Source organism: Odontesthes bonariensis, chromosome 10 (genome assembly GCF_027942865.1).
Source record: "Odontesthes bonariensis isolate fOdoBon6 chromosome 10, fOdoBon6.hap1, whole genome shotgun sequence".
NCBI classification, from domain to species: Eukaryota; Metazoa; Chordata; class Actinopteri; order Atheriniformes; family Atherinopsidae; genus Odontesthes; species Odontesthes bonariensis.
The window spans coordinates 37,716,959-37,733,310 of record NC_134515.1 but is presented as its reverse complement, the minus strand read 5'-3'; the positions used below and the strand labels follow the sequence as shown (position 1 = coordinate 37,733,310).

Genomic DNA, 16,352 nt, shown 5'->3' with positions numbered 1-16,352 from the left:
ATGCTCACAGGCAGAAACGGCTGCAGTGGGCCCAGAATGACATGAAGACTCATTTTCTAACAGTATTGTTCACTGATGACTGCCGTGCAACCCCGGATTATGCTCAGCCCTATTGAAAACCTTTGGAGCATCCTCAAGCAAAAGATCGATGAGGGTGGGAGGCAGCTCACATCCAAACAGCAGCTCTGGGAGGATATTCTGACATCCTGCAAAGAAATTCAAGCAGAAACTCTCCAAAAACTCCCAAATTCGATGGAGGCAAGAACTGTGAAGCTGCTGTCAAATAAGGGGTCCTACGTTAAAATGGAACTTGACCAGTTAAGATGTTTTTGATTGAAATAGCTTTTGATTTCAGTAAATATGACCACCTAATGCTGCGAGTTCAACAAATGACCATTTTCAATTCTTTACAATCTATAAAATGTTTTGAAACTCAAAGTTGTGCGTAATAATAAGCAAGTTTGGTATTTTTGAAAAAAAAAAGAACATTGGGAGGTTTGTTCACCAACATTCGAATTAGACTCCAATGGTTGAGGACTTGAATATTATGAATTAATTGACTATTTAGGAAAATGAGAGAAAAATATTATTTGCATAATAATTTGGACGCGGTGTAATTTGCAATCCTTAAATCTCGACTAGATGTTTGTACTAGCAGTGGATCTGAGGCTTTTCCCCCCCGGGAAAAACATACCTAGATAACACATACAGCAGAGTTTCAGTGAAACAAAAAAATGAAAAACAACGAACCGTACAACTATGTGACTCATTTTGAAGCACATTCAATTTTGTTATGCACATTCCCAGGCCTGAAACAAGATACCAGAGCTCATAACTATGTTTTCCAGCGCCGCACCGTTTCTTTTTTCTTTTCATAGATGCTTGAAATTTTTGTGGGCTTTAGATGGCGTCCTTCTGGCCTCTTCGAAGGCACAACAGAATCATGTGCAGGGCTTACACGCGGATTCGTTTTTATGCCAGTGGTGTCACATGGCACAACTGTTGGAGGAGCCAAGGAGGAAAAAAATTTGCCAATTACTCTAGTGTTAACTTAAAAGGTGAACAAACCACCCTAATCCTTACTTTGAAATACAACATGCTCACAGTAAACTAAGCCCCGGCATTCTTTTGCGTACCATCTACTCAATCATTATTGCAAACCAAGCACACCTCCCATGGCAACAGCACTTTCTGACTGAGGTGGTTTTCCCTGCATCCAGCCACAGGACTGTCTCCTGAAACACAGCGTTGGTCCGGCTTTCAGACTCCTCAGGTCCTAAACCCCATTCAATTTAGGCCCCGTCCTACAGCCCACAGGTCCCTACATGCCTTACAACAGTAGTGGTCTTGACATCCTAGTCTGTGTATTACTGATCCCACACATGAAAACTACTTTTAAGATAGCATTTGCACCCCCAACATCGGAGTAATTACCAGCAGATATCCCAAGGATTTGTGTTCTTATATTTGAAAATGCATGTGGACATCACTTCCTGAAAGTTAGTGTGGAGGTCAGAGTGCTGACTGGGGACCCCCGTCCTTTCATCGAAGATATTCAGTTATTTCTAAAACACATTTAGCCCTTGGATGGGGATTGATATCAACATCTGCTCAAACCATCACGAGTTCATACTCACACACATAAAACAGACATGGTACACACAGATTAGTTTTAACATGCAAGTTCCAGATTAAATATCTTCGACTTCCCATTCAAGAAGTGGGAATTATTTCCATTTGTTCTGGCATCCTACCACCTCCACTAGTAACTTGACTGCACATGATGGCTGATTTGTCTGCTGTTTATTTGCTGAGTGTTATTTCAAATGGATTAAAAACAGAGTGACAGGGAAGGTGAAGTATTGGCTGACAGTGTCACGCATTTTCAAATCAAAACAAATCTACAGCAGTGGAGGAATTTATACACCAGAAGCAGGAGTCAATCTTTCCATGGATTCAATCACACACATTAGAATGATCCACAAAATATTGTCTCTAAATACTGGCAGTGACTGGGTGATTGACATTTCAAATTAAGATAGAATCATATCTGCTTGCAGCCAGACATTTTCAAAAGAATGCCAAGACAAAGTTGTGTCAACAGAAAAAAGGCTTCATTTGAAAGTTGGAAATCAACCGTCTCACCTGCCACCAGGGACACTACAGTAACGGGTAGTTGAACTGAAAGGTACAGCTCCCACTGGGAGTAACTTGTTAAGGTTGAGCATGTTATCTGTATTGAAAATGACTTCACATTAGAGTGGAAGTGAAGGGTATTATTAACAAAGTTTTTTAAAAAAGGCATTTAATGAGCTAACATACAACAAACAAGAAATGTGTTAGACTCAATGCACACATGATCAGCAATCACCTCCTCAAAGAACCTGACTCGATCAACATTGAAAATAATGCCAGTATGCATTGCAAATGTTTCTGTTAACTTCCTGATCTCCTTGCATGCTATGTTTAGGGGTGCCACATAGAATCCTATGAGATTAGCTCTGTAGGAATTAATGGGATGGCTGGAAGTTCTTCAGGTCCTTCTGACACGCACCTCAAACGATATAACCACATCATCTCCATTCCTTCTATGGGAAGTACAGCAGCGTTGCTCCCGTATGTTACCACATGGACTGTACATCTAGGACACAGCGTCTCTGTTACCCACTGGTGGGCTTCCTCCACCTGTGACCAAATTACGAAGCAGTTTGCGTCGACCAGCCTGGTAGTCCTCCTCATCAACGTTGACCAACAGTTTTATAGCTTCATGGCCCACAGCCTGTTTTAGGGAATCTGTGATAAAGACCCCTTTAAGCGCCTCTAGCAAAGATCCATTGATGTAGTCCCTCCAGAAGGCATCCAAGTAGGTGAGCTCAGAGAACTTGATGTCACAGATGATTGAACCCAAGTCTCTGGATTTCAAGATAGTGTTAGCCTGATTGAAGCGCTCAAACTGTCGCTCCACTGCCTCTTGCTTGTTGGAGAAGACGTTGCCCTGAAGCGCAGACTCGTGCTGGCAATATTCTGCACGGACCCGCAGGCGGATATCTGAGAGAGTAGAGTGGGGAACAAAATAGAATAAATCAAATGGAAGAAACCAAGTATATGTTTCTACCTAAATCATCATCTCCAGAACCTTCTTGTTAATAAACATCTCACACATTTTACATAACACTTTTATTTGACAGATGTTCCTGTATTTGTCCTTTAAATTCCATATATATATATTTCTGATTCACAAATACTTGTAACTATACAGAATACATTATACTATCAGGTAAGTGTCAACACAGCTGAAGCACAGTTCCTGGTTACACAGCTTTGTAGATTGCTGTCAACCAATGCAGCAGCTCAGGCAAGCCATAGAGGATTGTTTAGGACCAATGACACGCGTCAGCTGGCTTACTTTGCCTAATTGTGAATCTGCATCGTTCACTTAAAAGGAAATACAAAAGACCCAGGGCTGCTATGATGTTTTAGCTCCCTGAAAAGGCCCCAGGCCATTTTATTCCTGTGTGTTGCTGGTTGAAATGCACCTTACAGCTGCTATGTGGCGCTGGAGAGATGGCAGCCTTTCTGGTCGCTCTGCAGCTCTGAGTTTGTTTTTACTACTCTTCTCTACTCTTTTCCTACTGCTTTCATGTAGAATTTTTTTTTGTACAGTGGGAACGCAAAGCTGACCCCAAAGCCACCTGACCCGTACTGACAGTGGAAACGAGGCTTAACACACTGTCTAACAGACTATCTCAATTTCTGTGTGGACGTGGTCGCCTCTGCTAAGACTGTACGGTGTTACCCTAATAATGAACAATGGGTGACGCAGGAAGTCAAGGCTGTCCTCAACAGGAAGAAGGTGGCCTTCAGGACCAAAGACGAGGGGGATATGAAATCAGCACAGCGGGAGGTAGAAAGAACAGCCCCCTCCCCATCTCAAATATCTAGGGCTGTAGCCGGACAACAAGCTGGACTGGACAAGCAACACAAGGCCACTGTATAGGAAGGCCCAGAGCAGACTGCGTTCCTGAGGAGGCTGCAGGAAGCTCCCGTAGATGTTTTACCAGCCTGTGGTCGCCAGCATGCTCTCCTACACAGTGGTGTGTTGGGCTGGCAGCATATCAAAGGCAGACCTATCCAGGCTGGAAAGCTAGTCGGGTCGGCATAGAGATGGACAATATGCACAATAAGAACCTAACCGTGCAATAACAGCAACTCTGTTGGACTGTTTAAAATGACAAAACAACACTCAATGTATCCTGTTATAAAGTGTATATTAAAAGAGCACTATAATATGTTTGCTAATGTATATTTACTGTTCCCCCTCCACTGTCTCTTTTCTAAAGTGTATGTGTGTGCAAAGTTTTTTTTATGGTCTGCAGCCTTAATCTCCCAGAGGGAACCTCCCGAGAGATAAATAAAGTTCTATCTATCAGTTTGAACCAGACCTGGAGTTAATTGGCAGTCCTAAAAAAAAGTTTGATTTGATGAATACAATGTCACATTTATTCCTGACGCTCTGAAAACTTTTCCAGCACATCCTAAAGACTCAACGGGGTTCCGGTCTGCAGCCCGTGGGGGCCAATCCATTTGTGAAAATGAAGCCTCATGCTCCCTGAACCAGTTTGGTCCTGATAAATCCTGACTTTGCCATCTTGAAATTAGGGCTACAGCAAACAATTATTTCAGTATTTGAGTATTCTATCAATTATTTAATTGATTATTCCAAGAATTTGATCCATTTGTTCTTTACCAGCATCCTTTCTGACTAACATGCCTACTGCCCCTTCATTAAAATGCTAACGTGAAAAGTTACCTTGTGTGTCCTCCATTCTGTGGACTGGATGTGTACATTGGCTACTTTCTGCTGAGATGCATTGATTAACCAATTATGATAATCTAATTAGTTTTTTATAAATATACTCACACTGTACAGTATTTTCACTTTGAAATGGTCCCAGACATTTTTAAACTTTTTCCTCTGGTTGTGCTGCTCGTGGTTTACTCCAGTTTCCTCCGCCATCAAATCAGGTCTGCTACTTACGAAAAGTCCACCTAACATTTCCCTTTGAGCTCCAGTATCTTTTCACAGCTGCTCCCAATCAGGAGAGGGTGAACGCAGTTGCATGCGGCCCCCCAGACCAAAGGAGCTGCACACGGCATCTTTTTCAAAGCACTCAGCCTTTTTTTAGTGACCGCTTGAAGAGGGAACCTTTCTGAACTTTCAGAAAGGCACCAGTGACATTACCGTCAGCGGAGCTCACACAGACGAGGGGCTCATCACCTCCCTGTCTATGATACGTTCCCTGCAAAGTGGAAGAAGACTGAAGCGGGCTTTTGGTAACGCGTGTGGACAGTGTTGACGCCGGGTCCGAAAACAGCGAAAATGAGCAAACGCAGCAAAGTGAAAGTAATAAGAGGAAGAGACAGAAAATGTCGAAGGTGTGGGATCATTTTTAAATTAAGGACGACATCGTGGTGTGTGTACATTGCAAGATGGAGCTGGCATAACATAACAGCAAGGCTTCAATGCTGCAGCACATCTTGTTTTCTATTGCATATTTATTGGCTTCAATTAAGCAAAAGTATGTTTTATCTGATAGAATACTGGATTAGCAAAATATTCGATAGCTGCAGCCCTACTGAAAACTGTCCATTGTTTAACCCAAATTAATCCTGGAACCAGACTCGCTGTAATTGTAGCCGAGCTCTTGCACAAGATGATCATACTCTGCATATCTGTCTGTGACAGACTGTACCATGCACTGATATCTGTGCATTACTATTGAGACGTGAGACCGAGTTGTATCAGACTGACCCATCAATGATATGAAAGATGATAGTGAACTAATAGTAAACTGACAAATAGATTTAGTAAGCAAAGGGGAGTCATCTTTATCATGTAATAGCAGCTGAAGTAGCGATGTGCTGTTCAGGGAGCAGGGAAGCCCTGCCTGTTGGTGACAGTAATAACTGTCCGTGGGACCACTGAGTAAAACATGTTTGTGTGGATCAAATAAAGCATTCAAGCAAATAATTAGCATTGAGGATGTTTTGTAATTGAGTTACTCGAGGACTCGTTTCAGCCCCACTTTGGTACATTGTAAGGATTGTCTGTAAAGGGCTGTATAAATAAAATACATTTACATTACATTTACACTTAGAATATGCTCGTGTCATCAGGGAAACAAAAAACCTACTGATGGAAAAACCTGCTCATACAGTATATTCAGGTGGGCAGCTGTAGGGCTGAGTAGTACACCAAGCTAGGAATCTAAACTGTTTATATCAATATAATCTGACACCACCCATTTCTGAGGAAATGAGCTGAGCTTACAATTTCTCATCTTAGCCACCTTTAGCGACTTTAAAAATGAAAAAAAAAAGCACCCAGCCTCCCATAAGGAGACACATTGGATAAATAATGGCTAAATTTCATAGAAGTCTGCTGCAACAACAGCTCTTTGAGCATGCGGCCACTCTTTTCTTCCTGTAATGGATAACTGTGACCCTCAGAGCTTTGGAAGTAAACCTGCTGCCACTGGCAACGGGGAAGGGTTCCATCAGCCAAGTCTACCCATGTTTAAAAAGGTGAGGTAACAAATTATTCAGTGAAGCTGCAGCTGTGCATGTGAACATTTTCACTAACATTCTCAGTTATTTGACATATTTCATCAAACAGGGTAACAATATGTAAAAATCAATGACAGTGGATGCTTATGGATGGGAACCTGTAAATCCAAGCAAAAGGTTATTAAAACAATACAGAGTCCATGCAGACAAATGACATATCTGGGGTTTATTTTGTAAATTGTGTTCCAGACTTTTAAATTGACTTTATAGACCAGATAAGCATGTTGGTGTCTGCGTGCTGCTACATAAACCATGTGGTTTACACCCACAGGTTATCCTGTCTGACCAATGGGCGCGCTGCAGTGTTTCCATGTCACAGGAACGAATGGGCTCGGCTTGATTCCAACCTTGGCTGATGCATTACCAAATTAAGTATCAGTTAGTACTAGTTATGTTGTACTGTACCATACCAGTTAGAAAAATGACAGAAGTTTCTGAGGTCATTAACTGGCAAGATGCACTTGAAATATCTGTGCATTAAAATCCAATTTATAATGGAACAAATGCACTTGGTGAAGAAAAAGCACCAACACCACCAAACAAACATGAGGATCCTTATGTCATGTTGCTTTTTACCACAAGTCTGCTTCTCTCTGCAGTCGGCTGAGGGGTGACTTCTCTTCCGTTTGCGGTGTGGAGCAGGGGGTGCTGGCTTTGTTCGCGGAGAGCCAACATGCGATCCTGACGGGGAGCAACAAATGACTGGCTGCGAACCTAAAGAATGACATTGGATTGGAAGTTTATTCATCTTCAAATTACATTGAAAAAACAGGAGAGAGAGAGAACTTGTCTATATGTAAAGTGACACCATATGAAAGCATGGAACATCTATTCCCAGGCCAGAGCTTGGTTTGTCCCTTCTCGGCTACAGTAGTTACACTGATGCAACATGGTGGACTCACACGGAGGGCATCTTGTAGGATATTAAATGTAGATGCATCATTGGGGATATTATGTTGAATTTCTGCCACTATGTCATCCCAAAAGTTTCCAAAGAGAAACTTTGGCTCACACAGATTCACCTGTTCTTCTGTGAGGTGCAGTGTTCTTGCACTGCTCCGTTCCTCTTGCTGAAATGTAGCGCACAGATGTTTCTTCCAGGTACTTGTCAACAGGATCTGGGCACACTGAAAACAACAACTAACTTAATACTTCTAATTCCAATGCCAATAACCTTGAAAGTAATGAAAAACAGGACAAATATTGCAGAAAGTACAGTATGTGCTGGCAAGGTGGCCTCAGTTTAATTCACACAAATATATATATATATATGTGTACATGAATAAATATTAGGGATGTGTCCGACTAAGGGATGAGTTGATTGGTCAGAATGGCCCACAGAGTGGACTCCTTTTTGTGTGGGGCAGGGGGAGACGGCGCTGTTTGCACCTATGAAGGAAGCAACAAGGCATGACAGCATTTCACAACAAAGTGGAGCCGAAGCGAGCTTACCGCAGTTCTACCAGCACAGTGAGGACTCACTGAGCAGTCACTAAAATGTTGCGCTTAGGGAGCCAGAAAAATGGCTGCTTTGTTGGAGCTAAATGCTGGTGTGACAGCAAACGACCGAACAACAAACTGCTTTGGTGAAACAGCGCCGTAAACCCCACGGTTTAAAGCTCCCGCGTCGGGAAACTTTCTCCTCCTGTCCCAGACAAAAGGAGTCAGCTCTTAAAAAGCACATCCCTAACACACACACACACACACACACACACACACACACACACACACACACACACACACACACACACACACACACACACAGTACCCAAATGAAATATGTTGTGTACATCCTTTCCATTAAACATGGGGACATAGTGGGGAACCTGCTTGGGACTCGGTTGCTACGGGAAGTGGATGAGAGCAAATGTGGCTGTTGCTGAGAAATGCATGTGGAGGAACTGAGGGTAGTGCTGGTGGTAGAGCGAGGACCCCCTGCACAGGCCAAGGGACTGGTCCCGACCTGTGTCTTCCCCTCTCTCTGCCTGCTTTCCTGTTAATCACCAATTTGACAAAAAGTTCAAAAGAGCCCAAAAGCTTCTTCAAAGAAAGGTATGCAAACAGAAAGATTATTTCTATCTGCACAGGTACATGTATTAGTCAAGCCAAAGTGTTCCTGATGGAGGAAATGTGTGGAGCCCTGGTGCTGTGTAGTGTATTTGGATAATAAAGACATGAAGTGGGCGGGCCAAAGCTGCTGACACTGGTCCATCGTGTGGTTTTAAATGCGGGTGATCGTGCTTTACTCACCAGCGTGCCGTTTCCTGAGTGTGACATAAGGCAAAAGGTCGTGGCGGGTGATAATCCTTAGAAGTTGTAGAACGTGTCGAAAGTTGGTCTCATCACAGCGACCCTGGCGTTCTAAGGCCAGCAGGAAATCTCTCCCGCTCCTGATGCCACCACGCTCGTACTCATCAATCACGTCAACAAACAGGAAAGACAGTACTCTGACATCCCGGTGCGTTAGCTGGGCTCCAACTATGTCAAACATGCGGTGGAGTGAGTACAGCCCGTGGGAGTTGTCCTCCTCCTCCTCAGGCCATGGTTCAAAGCTGCGATCTCTTTTGGACAGACTGGAGTTGGTGGAGGAAGCAGAAGCCTTCCTGCTGGACGCGTCCCCGCTGGTGCGGGCCACGGTGGGGCAGCCTGGCCTCCGTATGACGGCTCTGTACCCCAGAGGCCCAGTGTTTCCACTGCTCTGACTGGAGTCCACCTGATTGGGGTGAAAATGAGGCTGGGCTTGCTGAGCAGAGGAGTTCCGAGCAAGCTGAGGAGGAATGCCACCATTTGGGAGCTGTGCTTGTTGTGACGTCATCTCAAGGGTCAGTGGTGACAAATGGTGCTCGAGTCCCTCCAACTTCTGCTGGCTTCTTCTGCTCCAACTGATAAGCTATGTAGGAGGAGTGGGGAATCACAGGAAAATATCAATCATTTGATTCATCTATCAAGAACTGTATTGAGTAATCACCAACAACAACAACAGTAGTGGATGATGAGGATCATCATAATTACCATCATCATTATTTTTGTTCTAAATGAGTGAGCCTCTAAATAGAGGCAACCAACTTGGCCTAAACACTGGCAAGCACACGCATTAGCTTCCTAACCAATATGACCCCAATCAGCCACATGGTGGTGCTATAACTAAGGGGCCGTTTACACGGAAACGAAAACAGGTTAAAAACGCAAAACCTTTTTGCGGATGCACTATATCGTTTAGATGGAAACGGCGTTTTGGGGGCATGAAAACGCAAAAAAGTGAAAACGCCCCCCAGAGTGGAATTCTTAAAAACGCTCCACTGTAGCGCCACCGTGTAAACGATGAAAACGCAAAACTGCGTTTCTTGTCACAAAGTAAATGACGTGACAAGCATAATAAAGCGCCAGGAAACTGTGGGAAACACATCAGCAGGCTATCAACATGTCCGTCCCTGCGGACTTTCAACTCGCCTTAGGCGCGGTAACTGACGTTCAAGAGTCATTTCATCAGATAACAGCAATGATGAGCGAGAGCAGTAAAGAACAGACCAAAAATATGAACTACGTTCTCGAAATTCTTGAAGTTCATAGAGAGAGCAGGCGACCTAGACAGCTGTGGGTGAGACCTGGGAGGACTTCTCAGTGGTGGGATAACTTCATGAATGGAGTGGTAGACGACCAAGTGTGGCATGAAAATTTTCGCATGTCGAAGGAGTCTCTGTTTGCCCTGAGTTAGGAACTCCGTCCTTACTTTGAGGGACAAGTAACAAACATGCGGGCGCCTGTCCCTGTCGTTAAGAAGGTAGCTTGCACACTTTTGCGTTTCCGTGTACAATGTTATGTGAATTATTCAAAGTCTGTGATTAAATGAAACCCTTCCAGTTTTTCCTACATACTTTTCAATCAAATTCTCACTCATAGTTACATGAGAAGCAACCGAATGCCTTAAGGCCGATTCTTACTCGGCGCGACCTCGCTCATACTAGCTGGTCGCAAATGGCGCAAACGGTCACGTGTCCCAAAATTCCGCCACGCCCCCCTTCGCAAGCTAGAAAATCCTCGCGCGGCGCAAGGGCGCGCACACAACTTTTTTTCTGACTTCACGCGCGCTCAACCGGAAACAGCTGACCAAGAAAAAGGAAACATGAACACTGCAGAGACCGCGGTGACCGAGACGGTGCGCCTCTACAAACATCTGTACGACACGTCTATGAAGTTACACTGGGACAACGTTTGACAAAGTTCGTCTTGTTGCAAAGGACGAACATTCCACCTTCTCTTCTGTTTTTGCCGTAGCCGCTTAGCTCTGAGATACATATACAGTTCTACACCCAGAGTAAATTCATTCCTCATCAGATGTGCCAGCCTCTGCTGACGTGACACCACAGGTGGCATTGTGTATGCTTTCTTCCTATGCTTTTCAGCTTGTTTCCTCAACAGTGACGCTCGCTGGTCTGGAGAGAACTGCAAATGTGACGCATTCTCGGCGCAAACTGCGCTTATGAGCTGAAGGAACTGTGAAGGGGCTGGCGCTTTCGATGACGTCATTAATGGTTCTCGAGCCAGAACAGTTGCGCGTTTGCGCCGAGTAAGAATCAGCCTTTTGTTTTTAGTTTTCTTCTCACCTAAATGAGCTCACACCTGGCTGCTCCTCCTGAGGGACAGAGAGGAACATAATGAAGGTTTGTTCAGAGGGCTGCTTCATTTCCAGGTTAGTACTTTTTTTTAATGACTGCGGTGATATAGTCCATATATTAAGGAGTCCAAATGTCACTGTGTCACAGATTTTAAAGTTAAACTTGGCAACCTGTGTAACCTCAGACTGACTAATAAATGACTTCATTTCAATTTGAATTTATAAAAACATTGTCTTTGACGACGGCAGTCCATCAGCTTTTTGGAATAAAATGTATACAAATGAAAACAAATTGAAGGAACATAAGTGCCCTTACTCCTTGAAAAACACAAAGAAAAATTGTTCATTTTTTAGCAACACCAAGGTTAACAAAGTTGCTTATGTCCTTTATCTCCTTGGACAAAAGCACAAACAACAGCAGAGGTGATGCCTGTTGCTTCTCCACAGACCTGACTGCGACTCCACTGCCAGATGTTGACGTGGATACAGCTGTGCTGCAGTACAACTCGGCTCTATTCTGTTTCTTCATGGAAACAGCAAACTTTTGAATTGAATCTGATAGCGAACTATTATCAAACCAGCGTAGCTTCAAGCACTGCATCCAAACTGTAAGCCCTTTGCAAACCTTGAAAACACCATACAGAAATTTAAGCATTTTCAAGGATTTCCAGCACCCATAATAACTCTCATTTGTCCTCACCTTAAAGGGACAGTTCGCCTTTTTTGACGTGAAGCTGTGTGACATCCCATATCAGCAACATCATTTCTGAACATCTTCTTACCCCCTGCTGCGTCCTGTGAGCAGAGTTCCAGCTGAGTTTTGGCGTTGATGAAGGTAGTCCGGCTAGTTGGCTGGGGCCACAAAAATAAAGCGTTTTGCTTCTCAAAACAATATGCGTTCAAAAGAGTAATACACAATCTCTTGGCACTATTTTCTCTCCCTTCGTATCACTGCGTGCTGCCGCCTGCCGAGCCTGTTACTGTGTTTGCTGCTCGGAGGCAGGGGACTGCTCGGTCTGCACTTCGGTCTGCTCGGTCTACACAGCAGGCAGTGATACGAAGGGAGAGAAAATAGGGCCAAGAGATTGTGTATTACTCTTTTGAACGCATATTGTTTTGAGAAGCAAAACGCTTTATTTTTAAACCCAAAACGCTTTATTTTTTAAACCCCAGCCAACTAGCCGGACTACCTTCATCAACACCAAAACGAGGCTGGAACTCTGCTCACAGGACGCAGCAGGGGGTAAGAAGATGTTCAGAAATAATATTGCTGATATGGGATGTCATACAGCTTCATGTCAAAAGAGGCGAACTATCCCTTTAAAATACAGCTTTTACATTAAGAAGAAAAAAAATTATCACACAAAACTACAACAAATAAAGCGTTGAAATCCACAAGAGGAAATTCTCCTAACATCTGGGATGATACATCACATCTGGGTGGGACACGCAGGTTTGTTTGCTGGCTGGGAGTCGTGTTAGTTTAATCTTTGCAGGTTAGATGAGATTTGTAAAGTTGTTCTTCACTTTAGAAGAGCCTCCATAAAAGTGAGAACACACTCATGGCAGCTGAAGGACACGTTAAGATCCAATCATTCAGGCCACATTCAGTTGTGGTCCTGGACACTTGTATAACAGCGTGAACACAACCGTGTCCCGGCCACAGAAGCCAGCTCTCCATTCACTAGCAACGCAAATCTGAGGCAGCCTTCAAAAAACCAAAAGCAAAAAGTGAATCAGACAGGTTTCCATTGACTGGTTTGAACAGAAACTAAACTAGGCTGTTCGTGTTTGCAGAGGGAGGCAGGACAGGCTTTTACCTCAGGGAGGAAACTACCAAAACAGCTGTGGCGCTCTGCTTTCCTTATCCAGATGAGGAAAATAGAGCGACCCTTTTCAGGAATTACTTTAATCTCTAGGAAACAACTAACTTAATCTCTATAAAATCCTTATCTGAGAGTTTATGGTCTGTCGGCTGTGATCAGACACAGCTGGCCTCATTTTAATCTGTGCAGGTCAGATTCAGTTGTCTCCAGCGTCATAAAAACCAAATTTAAAAAAAAAAAAATGGAAAAAAAGCAAACACTTTTATGCATTAGTGACAGTTTTTGCTAATTTTTTTTTAGGTTTTTTGAACTTTTCATTTTCTCTCGCCTTTATGTATTCTACATAAAACTCAGAAACATCACATGAAAACACAGGGACCACCTGAAGCCCACTGCATTTGTTTTTTCCAACAACCCAGGTAATTAAAATGTGTCCTAAATCTTAAAGGTTGGAAAAATCCATAGAGATAAGTAACAAGTGTGAGCATCATTTTGGTTGGTTTGGTTTAGCTGGGCACATGGAGACCGCTGTTTCTTCTTCTTCAAGTAGAAAACAGATAAAGTAAAGCGGAAGCCTCGAGCTCCTGGCAGCTAAAAACAACACCTTTCATTTTTTACACACATTTATTTGAATGTGGAGTGGGAAGACATTTCCACTGCAGGTGTGTGCAGACTGAGGACCGGCCGGAAAGTACCATCAAACGTCTTTGGGAGAGCGTTGATATCCTCAGCATCCAGTGTGCATGCTGACTCATACTGGCAATGTGATGCTTTCCATGAACAACAACACGAAATGTGCAAATTAACATAACCGTGGTGGTGAGACCCATTATAAACCTGTCTGGGATAAATGAAGTTTAGAACAAGGACAGTTACTTTGCCGGAACCCTCCAGAAAGCGTTTGAACCACAACATTGCCAAAGCTAAACGAGCTAACCAAAGCAGCATTTACACAGAGGACGGATGTGTCCGAATAGTACGCTGTGCACTGAGCTCCAAGCATTTCCAGCTGCTTAGCAAAACAAGACAAGGCTAGAAAAAAAAAATCGATCAACTAGCCGTGTACTTGACGAAAGTTAGCAAAAAAGCTAACGACAGTTAACAACAGACTGACAACACGCACGATGCTGACGTGTGTGTGCTACACAGAACAGTGATCTACTGGCCTCTGATTCCTTCTCCGCCTTCTGTGATGACACACAGCAACATTTTTCTACCTGGTACTACATTTGTTTCCCTGTCAGGATAGTTGATGTGACTGCTCATTGTAGGGTTTAGTTGACGCTTGCCGACGGGATTGCCTTTGCTCGCCTACATTTACTTTAGACAACAAGCGTCACTGCGTAGAAACATAGTGAGGAAACACGAACAGCATTATCAAACGATAACTTCCCCTTACCTTGAATGTTTTGGATATTCCTGGTGAGCCTGAGAATGGGAAAGCTCGGTGGATAAATAACGTTCAGCTAGCTTCTCATGGTCCGATAGCTAAGCCTCTTTCGGTTACAAAAAAAACACGTTTAGCTACATTTAATGGTTATGTTCGAGTACACGAGAATTGTTCAAATCATAGCTTTTCATTTTCCTGACGCTCACCAAAGCTTCTTAAAGTTTAGAAAAAATATATCGTTCAATGGTTTTGGTACGCAGACCGACATCAAGAGGAAAAAATAAGCAAACAATTTCAGATCTGCAGCTAAAATGAAAGAACTTCCTGTTTTCGGCAAAGTTCACTTCCGGTTCAGCCCCTCCTCCGTCTTCCCTTACCGTCTGTACACCCATACATAACACAAACCAAAGAAAAATAGATAAATAAATATGTATATATATATATATCTATATGTATATATCAATATACATGTATATATCAATATACATGTATATATATATATATATATATATATATATATATATATATATATATATATATATATATATATACATGTATATTGATATATACATGTATATTGATATATACATATAGATATAAATATATATTATATATGTATTATTATTAGAATAATAACAGTGTAAGGTTAGTTTGGTTTCTGACCATTATTTCTTGAAAATGTGGGGTCACCCTTAAAAACACAAACAATGGTTGAACATAAATCTCAAATGAATAACATGTCAACACAAATGTATGCTTTTGTGCTCATATTCGCTACTTTTATGACAGAGTTTGTAGCTAAAAAACTCTATATTCTTATGCAATCTTTAATCCCTGTTTGTGTTCAAGTGTAATATATATAATATGTATATAAAGTATAATGTTCTGATGGCAGTTTTTAGCCAGGAACCTGAACTGAAAGTAACTCCTGAATAATAAATAGTTATGAATGCAACAAAAAGTACAAGCCTAGCATTGATTATGATTTGTTATGACAAGATTAAACTATCAACACTTCAAATCAGTTATCCTCATCTACGTTTATTTCTACAAAGATGATCTAATCATTTATAACACAGCTATGTGCAAAGCTAGAAATATGTTATTGTCATTAAAACAGTGGTACAATAATAACATCAAGTTTCTTTTCGGGCACTCTGGCCAAGCTAAAAAAGAGTGAAAGCTCTTTGAACCATATATTTCCTACCCTCTCAGTGGGAATGACATCGTGAGCTTTTTTTTACAGATAAAAGATTTTTATCACTGAAAAGAATCAACACAACCTTCTCTTGACAACCAGCTACACTACAACCTAAATTGTGAGTAACTAGTGAGATATTTGAAAGAAAACCAACATGCATAAAAATAGGTTTAAGTCCTTTGAATAGTGATTTTGAGAGAACACCATCTTTTTATTTTCATGCTCGTTTTGAAAACTGAAAATTAAACTCAATAATCTGATTTGAAGTCTCAGGTATGAGACAGATTTGGTGTCAGTAGACTAAACCATCGAAGATTTGTAGCAGTTTGCTTTGGGTAACCAAACCAACCAAATTCTTTTAGTCAGTCAAAGACAACATCCCATGAAACATTCTTGTCTATGTGTACCTTGCAGGAAGTGTTAGACCATTTTGCAAGTGACAAAACGAGGACAATGCATAATTATCAAATGATAATGAGAAATTGTTTATGATTTAATTTTAAAACTTGTGCAGAAGAAGCCACACGTCTGCCTGTCTCATTAGTCTTCCTATTTTCTCAGACATGTACACCTGTTCATGGATTCGTTCTACCTGTAACATAACACTATAATTTAAATTATTGGACCATCTATCACGATCTTCAAAAGCACACTTCATGCCTAACTATAGGGTTAGCCCCAGCGCTTCACAAG

The 16,352-nt window shown here is 42.2% G+C and overlaps 1 protein-coding gene across 1 annotated transcript; it reads right to left on the bottom strand.

Moving 5' to 3' along the window:
- Nucleotides 1-1,788: 1,788 nt before the first annotated feature.
- dedd (death effector domain containing) lies at nucleotides 1,789-14,779 on the bottom strand. The gene is made up of 5 exons (XM_075475410.1): nucleotides 14,468-14,779; nucleotides 8,878-9,517; nucleotides 7,650-7,754; nucleotides 7,204-7,341; nucleotides 1,789-3,048 (listed from the first exon to the last, which is right to left on the bottom strand). The coding sequence occupies exons 2-5, from the start codon at nucleotides 9,440-9,442 to the stop codon at nucleotides 2,642-2,644; spliced, it is 1,215 nt and encodes a 404-aa protein (XP_075331525.1). The 5' UTR covers nucleotides 9,443-9,517; nucleotides 14,468-14,779; the 3' UTR covers nucleotides 1,789-2,641.
- Between the last annotated feature and the right edge of the window lie 1,573 nt (nucleotides 14,780-16,352).